Source organism: Zingiber officinale, chromosome 3A, assembly GCF_018446385.1.
Source record: "Zingiber officinale cultivar Zhangliang chromosome 3A, Zo_v1.1, whole genome shotgun sequence".
Taxonomy (NCBI): Eukaryota; Viridiplantae; Streptophyta; class Magnoliopsida; order Zingiberales; family Zingiberaceae; genus Zingiber; species Zingiber officinale.
Window position 1 is genome coordinate 116,589,091 of NC_055990.1, and position 17,636 is coordinate 116,606,726.

General features: G+C 36.4%; 2 protein-coding genes across 2 annotated transcripts in view; both read right to left on the minus strand.

Annotated features, from left to right (window-relative positions):
- The window catches only part of LOC122052324, a 51,337-nt gene extending 44,166 nt beyond the window's left edge, over positions 1 to 7,171 (minus strand). Inside the window, exon 1 of the mRNA XM_042613802.1 lies at positions 6,656 to 7,171. Coding sequence (XP_042469736.1) covers positions 6,656 to 7,030 — 375 coding nt within the window. The 5' untranslated portion in view covers positions 7,031 to 7,171. The remainder of the gene's footprint in view (positions 1 to 6,655) is intronic.
- Positions 7,172 to 14,018: 6,847 nt separating this feature from the next.
- On the minus strand, positions 14,019 to 16,854 carry LOC122052325 (putative ankyrin repeat protein RF_0381). The gene is made up of 2 exons (XM_042613803.1): positions 16,618 to 16,854; positions 14,019 to 14,911 (listed from the first exon to the last, which is right to left on the minus strand). The coding sequence occupies exons 1-2, from the start codon at positions 16,794 to 16,796 to the stop codon at positions 14,311 to 14,313; spliced, it is 780 nt and encodes a 259-aa protein (XP_042469737.1). The 5' UTR covers positions 16,797 to 16,854; the 3' UTR covers positions 14,019 to 14,310.
- Positions 16,855 to 17,636: the final 782 nt, after the last annotated feature.

The following is a 17,636-nucleotide window of genomic DNA, read 5'->3' on the forward strand; positions in this document are numbered from 1 at the left end:
GCATGGATCAATTACAAAATGAGCTTGAGACAAGATGAGCCTCTATTCCTTTACCTCTTCTTGCTTGTCTATGAGCTTCTCAAACACGCATACAAAATTGTCTTTGTAGATAGCCTTATCGAAGGTGCAATCATGGTCATCATTCTTAAAATATCAACCTTAACAATATAAGATGTAGAAAAAAATATTAAGGGTAGTTAGAGTATTAGGTTAATAGTGTTGATAGAGTAATGCATTTAATCACATATTAAGTGTTTCAGGATTAGGGTTTTACCATGAGAAATGAGATGGTTATGCTCTATTTAATAAGTTCATGTTGATTTTCCCAACTTCTACATGATATTAAAGCTCCCCTTCTAGGGTTAGGTTTGAATAGTGTTCTTTAAAAGGGGAGACCCATGTAGTCAAGTTGACAACCTCCCCTCATCTGAATCTTTGATCTGTAGTCTCTTCTTTCAATTCACTCTCTATTTGTTAGTTGTCTCAAGAGCAGCTTATGTGGCTGACTCTAGTTCTTTTCACTCAATCGCTAATGGCTTAGATAGCTCAGTTGGCTTCTTCCCCTTGATCATAAGCAACCACTAGTGCTTTGAGCTGCTCTTGTTTCTCACTAAGTAGGGCATTTTCGAAACACAAAAGAACATTTCCTCTTGCTGTCTCCTTTGTTTCAGGCAACCAACTTCTTTCAAGTAAGTTCTTCTGAATCTGGTGTGTTTCCTACAATGCCTCAGCAAGCAAGCCCAAGCTAATGCTCTCACAATCACTCAATAGTGCCCTTCTTTCCATCATGTTTAGCTGTTTTCACCAAATTCAGCACATCCTATTTGGCGGTTGCTAACTCCAACACCTATTTCGAGCTCCGACATTGCTACCTCTTTAGTCAAAGGTCATTGCCGCACTTTTCCCCCTTGAAGATGCAAGCTGAATCCCAAACCTATGTTGACCTATTATGAGCTTGAACGCTCCTTCCTAACCACCACATTGTTGCACTCTTAGCTGAGAACCAGATTCAGCCTCATCCAATCAGATCATGGCAGCTTTTTCCTATTTAAAGCATAGAACTGCCTTTGAATAATATGTTGGAACCCCAAGGTTGTTTTGGTGTGATCAACAAGTTAAGTTAGGTCCTGCGTTATTTCTAACTTTGTGTCTAAGTGTGCAGGAGCTTAGGAGCACAGGTACTCGAGCAGAAGACGCAGCTAGCGAGAAGGACGGCACGCTGTGCGTCCGAGGGACAAGGTGCTGCGGAAGAGTACACCGGCGGACGAGAAGGAAGTGCGCGCGGTGGTTCCGAGGTACGAAAGCCGGAGCGGAAGATTGCTCGGGGAGCAAGAGACGCAGCTAGCGCGAAGGTCGGCACGGGGTGCGACCGAGAGACGAAGTCTGCGGATGAGTACGCTGGTGGACGAGAAGGGGCACGCGGTAATTCCGAGGGACGAGAAGCCGGAGGGAAGCACGCTCGAGAAGACCGGAAGATGGGTTCGGGTGAGCCCTATTCCGGATGTCAGAGATCACCCAAGCAAGCGGAGCCGGAGCAGAAAGACCCGGACCAGAGGCGAGTTGAACCAGAGAAGAGAGCACGGACCAAAAGTCAACTGGGTTGACTTTTGGCTCCGGGGCGCCCGGAACTATCCGGGGTGCCCGGAGCTGTCCGGGGCGCCCGGAACCATCCGGGGCGTCCGGAAGGGACTTTTTCACAGGATTGAGCTTTGACTCGATCCAACCGTTGGGGGATAAATTTTATCCCCCCAAGGCGCCCGGAACCCATCCAGGCGCCCCGACCAAGGCTATAAATATAGCCTTGGTCCAGAAGCTTTTCAACAATCACGATCATTCTATTTCCAAACACTTGTGTGCTTTAGTTGTAGTTAAGCTTCTATTTTCTGTGCCTAAACGCTGTAAGAGGCTTCTCCGCCTGAAGGAGTTTTTGAGCTTAATCTTCCTTGGATTAACAACTACATCGGTTGTAACCAAGTAAATCTTTTGTTGCCTCGTTTTCTTCTTTTATGCTTTTATTTATCTGACGCAACAAAAACGATGGCCGGAGCTAGCGACTACCCACCTGCATTCGAGGGGGAGTTTTCCATCTGGAAACAAAATATGGAGGTATACCTTAACTCAGATTCTGGTATTTCTTTAATAATGAAATTTGGTTATGAAGAACCAAAGAACACGAACGGAGAAAGACTCGATCTACGCCTCTAGAACGAAAAGCAACGTGAGGAGTCTATGGCAAATGGGCGGGCAAAATATTATCTTCTGAATGTAATACCAAACGAAGATTTCAAAAAGGTCGCATATTATGAAAGCGCAAAAGAACTTTGGGAAAAGTTCTTGCAACTCTACGAAGAACCTTCAGAAGCTGACACCTCAATAGACACCGAGCCACCGACAGTAAGTACTACAACAGCCGAAGTACATCCCGAGATCGATGAAGGGGGAGAATCTTCGGAAGAAAGCAACTCGATAGGGGGAGAATCTTCGGAAGAAAGCAACTCGATAGGGGGAGAATCAATTACTGACAAGGTAAGTCAGGTATGGACTCGAACCTCTGATCAATTAAATGATTCAATCGAAAAATTGCCTGAAGAGTCTTTCGAATCAGAAATTGAATCATCGAAAGAATTTTTCGAATTAGAAAATCAATTGTCAAACTTGCTTTGCAAATTATTAAAAGAATTTTGCAAGTTAGAAATTTTGTCGAAAAACTTTTGTAAATTGCAAAATATTTTTTCAAAAGAATTATGCAAATTAGAAATGATATCAAAAACTTTCTTCGAATATTTTTTCGAATTACAAATTACTTTCTCGAAAGAGTTTTGCAATTCAGAAAATGAGTCATCGAAAAAGTGTTTCGGATTAAGAAATCTATTATTAATAAATTTCTGCAAATTAGAATTTTTATTAAAAAATTCTTGCAAATTACAAAATATTCTTTCAAACAAATTTTGCACATTGTCGAAAGAATCTTTTATAGCGTCGGAAAATTTTATCAAGTTAGAATCTATGCTATCGAAATATTTTTGTGAACTTGAAATTCAAAAAATAATAGAAATTAACATGATACAAATTGTTGCATGTTTAATATTTTTTGCTTTAAATCTGAAAAAGTGTGACATAAGAATTTCTGATAAATTAAAATGGAAATTTAAACCTTCTGATTAAAGCATAAAATATATAAATAAATAAATGCATAGAAAATTTCTCTTTATGTTATTAATTCTCTGAAATTTTCTTGCATAAAGCTTTCTGTTTAAAAACTTCTTAATCTTGATATCGAATGACTTAGAAATTTGTCTTGACTTAGAAATATTTCCCTGAAAATTATTGAAAAATAGTTTCAAAATTTTTTTTTAATGTCAACTCTTAGATTTCGTTTGTACCCCATTTTTATTGTGATCAAAGGGGGAGAAGGGAAAGTATAAGTCTAGGGGGAGATAGACAAAATTGAAAATTAAAATGTTTGAAATTTAATTTTTTCTATCATGTTGCATGTTATTGCAATAAACTGCTTAATTTCATATCTATTGTGACCCTAGCTTAACTTGGGTTGATCACACCAAAAAGGGAGATTGTTGGAACCCCAAGGTTGTTTCGGTGTGATCAATAAGTTAGGTCCTGCGTTGTTTCTAACCTCGTGTCTAAGTGTGCAAGAGCATAGGGTCGAGCGGAAGACGCAATTAGCGAGAAGGACGGTACGTCCGAGGGACGAGGTGTCATGGAAGAGTACCGGCGGACGAGAAGGAAGTGCGCGGTGGTTCCGAGGCACGAAAGCCGGAGGGAAGATTGCTCGGGAGCAAGAGACGCAGCTAGCGGGCACGGGGTGCGACCGAGGGACTAAGTCTCGGATGAGTACTGGTGGTGGACGAGAAGGACACGTGAGGGACGAGAGCCGAGGAAGCACGCCGAGAAGACCGAAGATGGGTTCGGTGAGCCCTATTCCGGATGTCAAAGATCACCCAAGCAAGCGGAGCCGGAGCAGAAAGACCGGACCGAGGCGAGCTGAACCGAGAAGAGAGCACGGACCAAAAGTCAACTGGGTTGACTTTTGGCTCCGGGGCCGGAACATCCGGGGCGCCCGGACTGGATTTTCACCAGGATCGAGATTTACCGATCAAACGTTGGGGGATAAATTTTATCCCCCCAGGGCGCCCGGAACCCATCCAGGCGCCCCGACCAAGGCTATAAATATAGCCTTGGTCCAGAAGCTTTTCAACAATCACGATCATTCTATTTCCAAACACTTGTGTGCTTTAGTTGTAGTTAAGCTTCTATTTTCTGTGCCTAAACGCTGTAAGAGGCTTCTCCGCCTGAAGGAGTTTTTGAGCTTAATCTTCCTTGGATTAACAACCACATCGGTTGTAACCAAGTAAATCTTTTGTTGCCTCGTTTTCTTCTTTTATGCTTTTATTTATCTGCTTAATTCATTTTACAAGTGTTAGCTTAATCGTTCGAGGAGGGTTTGTTTTCCTTTTTGTGTTAGCAGGATATCCAACAACCCCCTCCTAGCCGGCCCAACGGTCCTACACAATATACTCTATTTGTTCAGACTGAACCAGTTTTCTGCAGCTCCAACGATCATCAAGCACTCTATTTCTACCCTTTGCTCAATGATTCTACCCATTATTTTTATCAAATACCAGATATCACTGTTAAAATGCTGGTTCTTCCAATGCTCAGCATTATCTGCCATCTAGAACCTTCAAATGGCCCAGTTAAATCATATTTCTTCAGCTAGCCTCATCCATACATGCATCTTTTTCTAGAGCCTCCAAATGGCCTAGCTAAAGGGGGGTTAATAGCAGAATATGATTGGTCATAATCCACTTGATTCAATTGATGCATAAGAATATGATGATAGTGAAGAAACATCATCATTTTTTGATATATGATCAAATGAGAAGTCTGAAATGAAGATAATGATACTGATAGCTATGCAATTGTTAATAGAACCAATCCATCGTATCAAAGCTTGGAAACATAAGTACATTCACTAATTGTACTTGTACTAATTCCATTGGTCTCGCAAGATGCTATGAGAACCAATGTTCTCTCATATACAAAATTAACTTGGGTATTAGCAAGGTGTATACTTGTACTTGGGTCCATGAAATGAATTTAATTGAATTTGTTTCCACAATCACAACTCATTGAAATTACTGGCTATGTACTTTGATGTAAAGCTTATTGACAAAAATCAATTTTCAGAGGCGTACCTATTAGAAAGATAAAAAAACTTGAAAGTGGTAGAAATGAAAATTAGAAGAAACAAAAAAATTATGCCTTGTTTGCATTAAAAAAAAACTAAGACCGCATTGATAAATGATCATGATGAAAATCTATGAAGTTCAATCATGTCTACTATGCAAATATTTGAATCAAAGATTACAAATGTAGACTTCCTACCCAAGTCCTCAAAATAAATATTGACCTTTTGTTTTGATGAATACTGACTTTATAACATTCTAAAGTTCTACGATATCAATAATACTCAGAAGGACACATTGTGAAAACCAAAACCTGAATAGTGAGAACTAGATTGAATTTTTCAGCCAACATATGTTAAATTGAAACATCACAAATGTTTAACCCAAAAACAAAAAATATTAAACAAAACTACACAAATTTAAAAGGAACAACAGATACTGCCTATATAAACCCCCAAGATGTCATTTCAATCCCATAACCTAATTAGGTTAAATCCCATGTTTAAAAGTAGTTTAGGTGGCTGCATAAGCATTTCTAAAAGGACACTAGTACGATGCTATATCGCATATGCTTGCCACAGTATGTCCTTAGTGGAAAGACATGAAGTGTTTAGGTTGATTAATATCAATTTTTATATTATAAATTGTTTCTCTTGATAAATATTTTATCAAGGGTTAAGCATTTTTTTACAAATAAATTTCATATCTTTAGCTAAATCTATGATGGAATACTGAATCTACATGGGTCTACTGTATATGATCTTTAAAAATTTGGATTATATTAGCCAAACAATTTGCTAAGACATTGATGGATCTCGAATAAGACAAGGTTTCAAGGAGCCATGAATTTTGAATAACAAAGCTTACTCCGTCAAGTTGGGATTGATTTTAAGAAGACTAAGAAGAGGAAACAGATCTGTCCCAGAACAGCTGAAACTCATAAAAATTGAATGCAAATTGGACACGTAACCACTTTAAATCATTTTCAATATACACTCATGAATCAGCTCTGGACCGAAAGCTTGAGAAAAGTTTGGCATCTTCCCTAGTTACAGTAGTATTATCTGAACCTTTTTCAGGTAAACAAGAAGTAAATACTCTATGGTAAGAACGCGAACAAAACTAGATGTTATTAGAATTTTTTTTCTTATTTTAGTTATCTGTTTGGCATGATTTACTAGTTATTTGTTTGGCATGATTTACGATCAAAGTAAAATGCAAGTTGAAGTTTCACATGATAATGATCTGCTCCTAAGTTCGTGAAGATAGAGAATGTAAAAGCCATCTTTGTAATGATAATCAAGTCAAAACATTATCATACCAATTATTTTTCATACTCTATCCCAGATCTTGTCAAGTAATTAAACTAACTTCTTCACGATACCACAAAATAAAACGTTAAATTAAGATATTTGAAGAGCGGAGAAAAAACAAGACAATTTACTGACCAGCCAGTGGTTGGTGGCGTAGAACATGTCAAAGCGGCTGATCCACCAGCGGAGAAGGGACCAGAAGGACCGGCCATCGAACCTGGCGAAGCGCAGGGCGAAGCAGAAGACGAGCCATATGAGAAGGAGGACGAGGGTGGCCTCCAACAGAACAGCCTGTGATTGGGTGAAGCGTGTAATGGAATCGACGGGTAGCGCCGTCGTGAGGAAGCTGGTGGACGGCGAAACTCCAGAGCTCACAACCCACTCCCCGCCCGTGTCGAACATAGCACAGCTGCCGTTGACCAGGTACCGCCCAGGGTTGCACGCGCATAGCGTCTCATTGTAGCGGAACGCCTGGGCCGGGCAGGCGTCGCCACTCCCGTTGTGCTCCATCGATCTCCTCTATCCGCCTCTTCTCCTGCCCCCCTTCAATCGAGTACTGAAAGGGAATTAGGTGGATTAAATCATAGGCATGCTTCGCTGGTGGTAGGCTCTGGGAGCCGGCATCCTTAGCGTAAAGCAAGTAAAGAGGGACTCTTCGGTTGGAATAATACTCAAAAATCATATTTCAAACTTTGTGGTGAATTTTAATTTAAATGGATTAGAACGTTTTAACTTTTTAAAATCTATAAGTAATATATTTATTGTTAAATTATTCCTCAAAATTATTAAGCCATTATATTTTTTTGTATTACTAATTAAATGATTGTGGTGCGTACAAAATTCACCTCCTACTTAGACAAATGTCGTGAAGCTTCCTCCGATGACATGAACGACCTACATGGATCAACACGCGTCAAAGAGCACTAATACTTAATATCCGATGGAAAAAAATAAAAAACGAGAATGTAGGAAATAAAGACAGAAGGAGCTAGAACAACGAGATGTGGATTGTGGATTCCTCTACCATTGCCCATTTTACCTCTTTTATATGATCAATCCTTTTGGGTCGTACTTGATTTTCTGGATCACTTTTTATGATTTAAAAAATAGTCTCTAAATATATATTAATGAAAATGAATGATCCACACCTATTTTATAAATAAAAATCATATATTTCACCAATATATATTTAAAGATCATTCTCTCGATCACAAAAAATGATCTAAAAGATATATCTTCTATTATAAGATCGTGGTTGTAGCTGTGGTCAGAGAGGATAAATAAGCGCTTCAATTTCATTTTAGTCATTCTGATTTGAGTTACCACAGTAAAAAATAAAAACAAATAAACAATTCAAAACAAACACAAGGACACAAACTTTTCGCATGGTTCAGAATCCCCATCGGTTTCTACTTGGCCTATGATTCATAAGGTGGATTACTCTTACAATGTCATTATCTTTTTTTTCTTTTTGGATATCTTCTGGAAATGAAGAAATCTTTCACAGAGTTGTTCTTACCAGCAATACAAAAATATACCAGAAATAAAATAGATATAACGCACAAATGTGATATAGGAATGAAGATCGCTTTTCTTTGCTTGAGGATAGGGGTATAATCGAGTCGAACCGAGTCGAATTCTTTGATGTTTGAGTTTAGCTCGTTTATAATTGAACCGAGCTCGAGCTTTATTTAACGAATATATTCATGGCTCACGAGCTTATTCGAACTTTTATTAAGCTAAACGAGCTTAATAAATATAAATTATAATTTTAAATATTCATTATAAATTAAATTATATATTTTAAAAAAATTATAATATTCTTGTTAAAATTTATAATTTTATTCTAATAAATAAATTTAATATATTTTCTATGTTTTTCATAAGTAGAGTGTAAAATCTAAATTCAATATCAAAATTATTATTTTTTTATTTAAAAGTTGATTTATGAGCTTAACGAACATGTTCACAAGCTAACGAGCCGAATATGAAGCTTGAGCTTAGTTTGTTTATCTTAACGAGCCTCATTAAACGAGCTCAAACGAGCTTTTATCGAATCGAGCTTCGAATAGCTCACGAGCGGCTTGGCTCATTTACACCCCTACTTGAAGAGACTTTGAAATATAGTAACATTTTATTAGTGCAATCAGCCTCTAAAATTTTGATATTTATTTAAGTAATATTTTTAATGGAAGTTAGTCAAGATTGACAAGTCAATGAAAGAATCCAAGCAACTAGATACTTGGAAGTGAGTTAGTAAGAAGTCCAAATTAATGTTGACTAAATCCCGGGCAGACAAGTGAAAAGGTTGATTGGATGACTAATAAATAAAAGTTCAAGCATGTCAAGGATGATTGATATCTAGCAAGTGGAAAGTATTAGAGTCAAGCGAGAACTGAACAGGTCAAGGATGACCAAATGCCTAATTAGGCAAAAGATCAAGCAGATTAAGGGAGACCAAGTGTTTGGCAAACGGAAAAACTCTAGGAGAATGAACTTTAGATAGAGAGAAAACTTAGAAAGTGAACTCTGAGCAAAAAAGAAATTCTAGGAGAGTGAACCCTTAGACCTTAGTAGTATAGGAGGTCTTAGAGGAGTAAACTTCAAGCAAGAGGTAAGTTAGCCCAGTAGATCAAGTATTTAGGATCGAATAGAACGCTAGAGGAGGTAAATAACGCGTATCATTTTTCATAGTTTTTCAAAAAGTACACAGCGAAAATAAGAAAAGTTTAACTAAAAACATAGTTTACTTGATCTATAGCCCAACAACTGCTAATCTAAGGCCCATGATGTTGATTGCTTCCGATGAGCGATCCACTAATAATCTCTTTCTTAATCAAGAAGGAGACTCATTTTTACAAAAAAAAAAAATCAGAGTATAATAAAAAGAAATACAAATAACACTAATATCGACAACAAAATAGAGTAGAGACTTGATCGTTGTTGTCAAAGCAGTACTTCAGCATCATAGTATAGAATTTTGGAGCAACATGAAAATCATTTGAGTATAGAAAAGTGTTGCTTAGAGTTGTTGGTCGAACGTTGATTTTATAATGCATTCGAGGCACCTTGAGGCCAAGTTGTCGAGTGGGGTTTCAAGCACCAACGCCCTTATGTGCAACATGTTGTGATTATTCATAATCTATTATTAGGGGTGTCAATTCGGATTGAGTTTTTTTTTTTAACTCAATCCGAGCACAACCCGAACCCGAGTTCAACCCAAAATACCTCAACCCGAACCCGAATCTGATCAACCCGAACCCGACTCATATAACCCGAAAATCCAATTCAAAATGATTTTTTTGGACTATTTCCCCTATAATTCTTCACTTTTATCTCAATACTCCATTATTATCATACAAACATGACATTAGTATACATAAAAATATCTAAATTTTTAAAATAAAATTTGATTTAACTCTAAAAAAATCCACAAAACCCTATATTTAAGTCAACCCGAACCCGACCCGACCCAACCCGAAACTTTTTTACTCTCCAACCCTCCAACCTGAACCCGACCCGAACCCAAAAATACCCAATCCGAACCTGATTTTTTTCGGGTCGACTCAGGTTGGGTCGTCGGGTCGGATTCATTTTTAATACCCCTATCTATGATTACATATCGAGTGAATCGGATATTGATGAATAAATTTAGTATTCGGCACACTAAAACTAGTTTATATTTATTCAATGGTAAAAAAATATATGAAACAAATAAAATGGAACAAATCTCGATTGTTCATTCATGAACAAAGTTTATCAACAGCTTACATATTGATGTAATTTATATATTTTATAATTATAAATTATTTATAATTAAAAATAAAAAATAATATAAATATGTATTAGATACGTTATTAGTTGAACTTAATAAAAAATTTGAACTCTATAAAACTTTTAATAGACAAGTTTCAATAAATTCGATAAGAAATACAACAACAACAATAACCAAGCCTTTTCTCACTAGGTGGGGTCGGCTGTATGAATCCTTTTATGTCATTGAGCTCTATCTCCTATTATATCATCATCTATATTTAAATAAATTTTATCTTGTTTTATTGTTGCTAACCAAGTCTTTTTTGGTCTTCCTTTTCCTCGTTTTATATGCATGTTTATCATAGTTTCACATCGCCTAACTGGAGCATTTATGGGTCGTCTAAGTACATGTTCGTACCATCTTAAACGTGTCTCTCTAAGTTTTTCCTCAATAGATGCAACTCCTACTTTCTCTCTAATGCTCTCATTTCTTATTTTGTCCATCCTCGTATGTCCACACATCCACCTTAACATCCTCATCTCTGCAACTCTCATCTTCTGCTCATGTGCTCGAGTCATAGCCCAACATTCAGCTCCATATAACATAGCAGGTCTAACTACGGTTTTATAGAACTTACCTTTAAGTTTAAGAGCTACTTTACGGTCACATAAAACACTCGACGCACCCCTCCATTTCACTCATCCTGCTTGTATTCTATGTAAGACATTTCTCTCAATCCCTCCATCATTTTGTAAAAATGATCCTAAATATTTAAATCTCTCGGTTCCAGGCAACTCGTCCTCTCCTATCTTAACAATTGTTTTAATATTGCTAAACTTAAATTCCATATATTCCGTCTTTAATCTACTGAGCTTAAAACCTTTCCCTTCTAGTGTTTCACTCCAAGATTCTAGCTTAGCATTTATTCCTTCACGTGTCTCATCTACAAAAATAATATCATCTGCAAACAACATGCACCATGGTACTGTGTCTTGAATGTGTGCAGTGAGTTCGTCCATAATTAATGTAAAAAGATAAGGACTTAGAGCTGATCCTTGATGTAACCCTATCTTTATTGGAAATACTTCAGTTACTCCGCCTGAAGTCTTTACTCTGGTCGTTACATCCTCATACATATCCTTAATTAGTTCAATATATGTTACACTAACACCTCACTTTTCTAAAATTCTCCATATAATTTCTCTTGGGACTCTATCATATGCCTTTTCTAAGTCAATGAATACCATGTGTAGATCTTGTTTTTGCTCCCGATATTTTTCAATTAATTATCTAAGAAGATGTATAGCTTCTATTGTCGACCTTCCAGGCATGAACCCAAATTGATTTTCTGTCACTATGGTCTCCTTCCTTAATCTTTTTTCTATTACTTTTTCCCAAAGTTTCATAGTATGACTCATTAGTTTAATACCCCTATAGTTTGCACAATTTTATACGTCTCCCTTATTCTTATATAAGGAAACTAGAGTACTTATCCTCCATTGATCAGGCATTTTTTTCGTTTTCAATATCATGTTAAATAATTTTGTAAGTCATTCAATACCTTGTTTTCCTAAGCACTTCCATACCTCTATCGGAATATCATCTGGTCCAACGGTTTTTCCATTGTGCATCTCATTTAAAGCTTGTTTTACTTCTGAAGTTTGAATTCTGCGATAAAAATTAAAATTTCGATGCTCATTTGACCTAATTAAATTACCTAAGTTAAGTTGATCTCCTAAACCTTCATTAAAAAGTTGATGAAAATACATTTTCCACCGCTCTTTTATTTCTCCATCGCTTACTAATACCCTATTACATTCATCTTTAATACATTTTATTTTGCTAAGATCTCTTGTTTTTCTTTCTCTCACTTTAGCTATTCTATAGATGTCTTTTTCCCCTTCTTTTGTATCTAATTTTTTATATAACCGTTCAAAAGTTTCATTTTTTGCTTCACTCGCTACTTTCTTAGCTTCTTTCTTGACTATTGTATATTTTTTAAAATTTTCCTCGTTCTTACAAATATATAATTCCTTATAAGTTATTCATTTTTCCTTCACTTTCTCTTGTACTTTCTCATTCCACCACCAAGATTTTTTACTTAGCGGTGCATGCCCCTTTGACTCACCGAGGACACTCTTAGCTACTATTTTCAACTTTGATACCATCTTATCCCATGTTATATTAGAGTCATCGTATATTTCACCTAATGCTTGTACTTCTACCTTCTCTTTAAATATATGTTGCTTCCCATCCTTTAACTTCCACCACTTAATTCTAGGAATTGTATATATTTTCTTTCTATTGACACTATGTTTGAGGTGTATATCCAACACTACTACCCTATGTTGGGTAGTTAAGCTTTCTCCAGGGATGACTTTGCAATCTTTACAAATCTTTCTATCCTTCTTCCTAACCATAAGAAAATCAATTTGCGATTTATTATTCCCACTTTTGAATGTGACTAAGTGTTCTTCTCTTTTATTAAAAAACGTATTAGCTAATATAAGGTCATATGCTATCGCAAAATCTAATATAGTTTTCCCTTCCTCATTCCTCGTTCCAAACCCCATAACTCCCATGTACTCTCTCATATTCCTCATTTTTCACTCCGACATGCTCATTTAGATCACCTCCTATTAAAATCCTTTCATTTGGTGGAATATTTTGTAATATTTCATCTAAGTCCTCCCAAAACCTTAATTTGGTAGCTTCATTTAATCCTACTTGTGGTACATATACGCTAATTATGTTCATAGTTTCTTTCGCCACTATTATCTTAAGGGTTATAATTCTATCCCCTTTTCTAACTACTCCTACAACTTCATCCTTTAACAAACTATCTACAATAATACCCACTCTATTTCTTGCTTTACTATTTCCAGTGTATCATAACTTAAAACCCGAGTTCTTTATCATCTTTGCCTTCTCACCTGTCTATTTTGTCTCTTGTACACATAAAATATTAATTTTTCTCCTAATCATCATATCTACTACCTCCATTGATTTACCAGTGAGAGTTCCTATGTTTCATGTTCCAAATCTTATATTATTAGTTTTCCTATCATATTTGTTCTTATCTAAACTATGGTGTGAGAACTCTTGCCTATTTAACACTACACCCAAGTTCTCATGGAGATCTAGCAGTCCTTACTGAGACGTTACAGTCGGACCCTGTAACGCGAACTCTTGCATATTTATCACTACACCCGAATTATGGAGATGTAGCGGTCCTTGCCAAGACGTTACAGTCGGACCCTACAACGCGTTACTTCCAGAGAACAACCTAGCATTAGCACAATAGTTTAATGGATTCATTCATGAAATATTTGTCATAGTTTGACGCTGGCTGGCAACCTAACGCAACCCTCCTTCTTTATCCGGGCTTGGGACTGGCCATGATCGGTCATCATGGACAGAGTTAAATTCAATAAGAAATAAATAAATTTAAATATAACCTTTTACACCCCAACTAGAAGTTGATAGTAATTTCTAATTGCCACAGATATATTGAGATAAGGAATGTAGACCAGCCGAGGGAGCCGTTAGATAACGATCTACCTAACAGGGCACTCCTTTTGATCTATAAAAGTCGTTAATGTAACAACAAAAAGTGTTCAATCCGGAATTAAAGTAATCAGTTTATTCTTTCCACAGTTGTACTTTTTTAAAATATCTTTAAATTTTTTCACTTGCTATCATTCCGCCGGCTGATACTTGAGATTTTAGGAAAAAAATATATAATAAAGACAGCCATACATATAAGTTAATTGACAAATGAGTATTAGTCACCAATGACCAACAACATCAAGCTTTTATCTTTTGAGCGGTCTACAAACCAATAAAACTAGAATGAAGAACCCATGTTTCATCACGTTAATAATATCCTGCCCCACTATAACTACAATTTTACAGCATATATTGTTCTCGGAGATGATGTTCGCAGCATCAAGTCTAAACAGCCGACCTTTCAGCCCCCGTCAGATGGGAGAACCACGGATGCTAGAACTGCTTGTACATCATAAATCTTTCATTATTCTTCCCCATCTTGCTCATCGCTTTCAGCTACAAGATGATCGAGAGAAACCTTAGCCTTCTTGGTTTTCAAAGAGCCAACGTCATCAACTTCTTTGTCATTCCTCTTTTCGTTGACGCATGCGCCCTCATCAACTAGCACCAATTCTTTTGGCATGGAGCCTCGATCCTTCTCTTCGGCACAGTCCTCTGTCATCGAATCCGCATCCAATTTGGTTCTGGTAGATTTTTCTTGTACGGATGGTGACTGCTTACCATCTTCAAGAAGAGCACGGATTTCCTCTGTGCTTGCAAGGTCAGCAGGTGTTTGCCCACCTTTTGTCTTGGCAGTAAGGCTTGCACCTTTCCTGATTAGATATTTGATGAGTTCTGCATGAGATCCTTGGACAGCATAGTGCAAAGCCGTGAATCCTTTTCTGTTTGCAGCCTTGACGGAGACTCCAGAAGATAATAGGACCTGGATCGTCTCCAGGTGACCTTTCTGAGCAGCAAAATGAATTGCAGCTGTATCATCCATAGCAGCAGCGCCAACATCAGCTTTGTTATTGCAGAGAAATTTTACGACCTCTGTCTGCCCAGACCATGCAGCTAGATGCAATCTTAATTCAAATTAATCATGTCAAGGCAAATGCTAAAATCACAGGATATCCTAAGGTTTTGCATGTTTAAGTGTTAGCAATGGAATGGAGCAAAACTTTTGAAACCTCAAACAATTGCTATTTTAGGAAAGAAATTGTATACTTGTTCGCTTTCCGTAGGTGCATAGGCTTCCAAAATACAGTGATCTTTTATATGATGGAATGGTAGTCTTCTACATCACTCACAAAATAGTTGTCTAACATATAATAGAAGAAAAATTATCTCAATCCTTTGTCTGTAACTATTCCACCGAATGTTCAACTTAAACCTTACTTCCAACTTAGTTTGTACCACCTTTATTGTCTTAGATTGGGAATTGTGGTGAGCAAATGAAGTTACAGACTAAATGAGAACTACTAATAGCTTACTAATAACTAGAGTTCAAGAAGTTTGAGCGAGTGATTGGGCTTAGAAATTTAATGAATTGATTATCTCAATTGATAAGATTTGTCACAGCTTGGGATCATACCAAACCTAATTAAAGGACAAACACCTGCTTGTTTGATGTCAAAAAACCATTTGACAAACACCTAAGTAGAGGTGATTCTGATAAATTGGATTTTGAAACATGACAGTGATTTCAAACTTCAACTTGTGGAATCTGAAACACTTTAATTTAGTCTCACCTCATCATGAACTATTATACAAAGGAGTCCATAACTTAGATGACTAAATTTCTATTAATGTGCACTAAGTTTTATAAGTTCTGTAACATTTTAGTATAATGGTGAACCTAATCTTAGGCATTGTTAATGGGGTATTTGAAAAAAAAAAAATCTTGGGTGATGATGAAAATTAGGTCTCACATCTTATCGATCTGGGGTGATTTGGAGCTGAGTCGAATTTAAATCTTGATGTGTATATTAAATTTAAGCGAAAGACATTGACAGTTCAGTTCCAAGTGGAGGGTGGGCTAATTAAGGAAATTTATTGGCTTAGCTTGGTGATATTATCAACTTAGGCTGAGCTAGTGATTGAATGTAATAAGTTAACAGGTGATCCTTTTGCTTGTATGGGTAGTGAGTTATGCATTGTCGCATAAATATATAATCCAGACCCTTCACCCTTCCATATACAAACTAAAAGTTCCTCTCCTTGAGGTAAGAAAACATATTTGACTTCACAAAGATAGGGAAAGTAGGTTTTTTCTAGGATGACAGGTGTAACACAGTTTCTACTATCACATTTTGTCTGCAATTGGTCAAATTAAGCATAAATTGCAGCATAATTGACGTTAACTACAATATATACATTCTGTCTGCATAATTATTTTAAGCACAAACACAAATTTTATTCTTTTTATACGAAAAAACAAGAAACGAAACCTGGTTATGACTTGGGCATCAGTCTGATAAGTAATCTTTCCACTCCTTTCATTGAAGAAGATTGTTATCCAAGCAATTTTTTTTCTTAATGGAGGACAAAATTTAAAATTCTGAATAGGGGGAAAAAAAAAGAGGCCAATTAGAAAGAATCGTCCGAAAAAATGAAAACAAAATGAAACCAAAAAAAAAAAAAAACCAGACAATTTAGTCAAAGTCCACAAAGTTGGCAACTAAACCCTAGAAAGTCTAACGTTTATTGCTAAATCATAGTAAGCCACTTGATTTACACTGGAGTTTAACCGAAGATAATTCAGAAGAGTAAAACTCCATTAAAAGGATACGGGGTCCGGGAAAGGCGATCCCTAGAGTTAACGGCGAGTGGATTGGTGTTACAGATGGACACGACGGTGAGGCGATCCCCAGTCCTGGCGGCGGTGTGGAGATCAGGTAATGGTAAACCTTCGTCTTTTCGGAATCCCCTCTTCTTCTTCGAGTTCGAGGTCGCTCCAGGGTTTTCCATCCTCCTGTTTGTGGTTCGCACTTGAAGTTCCCAAACGAATTACAAGATGCCATGGCTGATCGTGTCATATGTTATTTTCAGGAGCATCAGAGTTAAAGGGCCCAAAACGTTAAAGGCCCAAAATGCTTCAGCCATGGAGCCCACGCAAGCGACACTAGTTGAGTCGGATGACGAAATGATATTTTGGTAAAAAATTATTTATATATTCAAATATAATTAAATAAATAAATTTAAATAACTAATTGAATTAAATGAATTATTTTATATATATATATATATATTACTATTTTATTAAAAATCTTCCCCTTTACTAACTAATTTTGGTAAAGCCTAAAATGAATTTACGTTAATTTCCTTTTTTCTATTCACACTAAAAATAATTCCAAAGTTTATTAGTAATTCCACAAGCGAAATAATCAGTGATCTAGAGTTATAGACTCAGCTGCGGCATATTATTATGAATTTTTCTCATCATTAATTTTCTCTGGTTGTTTTATATAAAAAATATAGTTCTCTTTAGTCCCACATCTTAGAATTGACAATACTATGATCAAAAAAATTTCTATAAATATTTTAGGCCGACAACATTAAGGGTAAGAAAATTCAAACAATTTGGATTTTCAAATACCCAAATATTAAAGGGTAAATGTGATTTCAATATATTATATTACACACGTGATGCGTGTGCACGATCACTAGTATATATAGTTTGTTAATCACGAATAAGGATTATAAACTATCCAGGAATAAAGGAATAATGTGCGCGGATAAAATTTATGAACCAACCTATTAATTAACAAAACTCTTATTAAAATCATTAACCATCTAAATAAATAAATT

What these genes read in the sequence shown, in the direction of transcription:
- LOC122052325 (XM_042613803.1), bottom strand. Translation starts at nt 16,796, where the DNA reads ATGGAAAACCCTGGAGCGACCTCGAACTCGAAGAAGAAGAGGGGATTC. An exon ending in GATCGCCTTTCCCGGACCCC is followed by an intron (nt 14,912 to 16,617) that starts GTATCCTTTTAA and finishes ATTTGAATTAAG; the next exon opens with ATTGCATCTAGCTGCATGGT.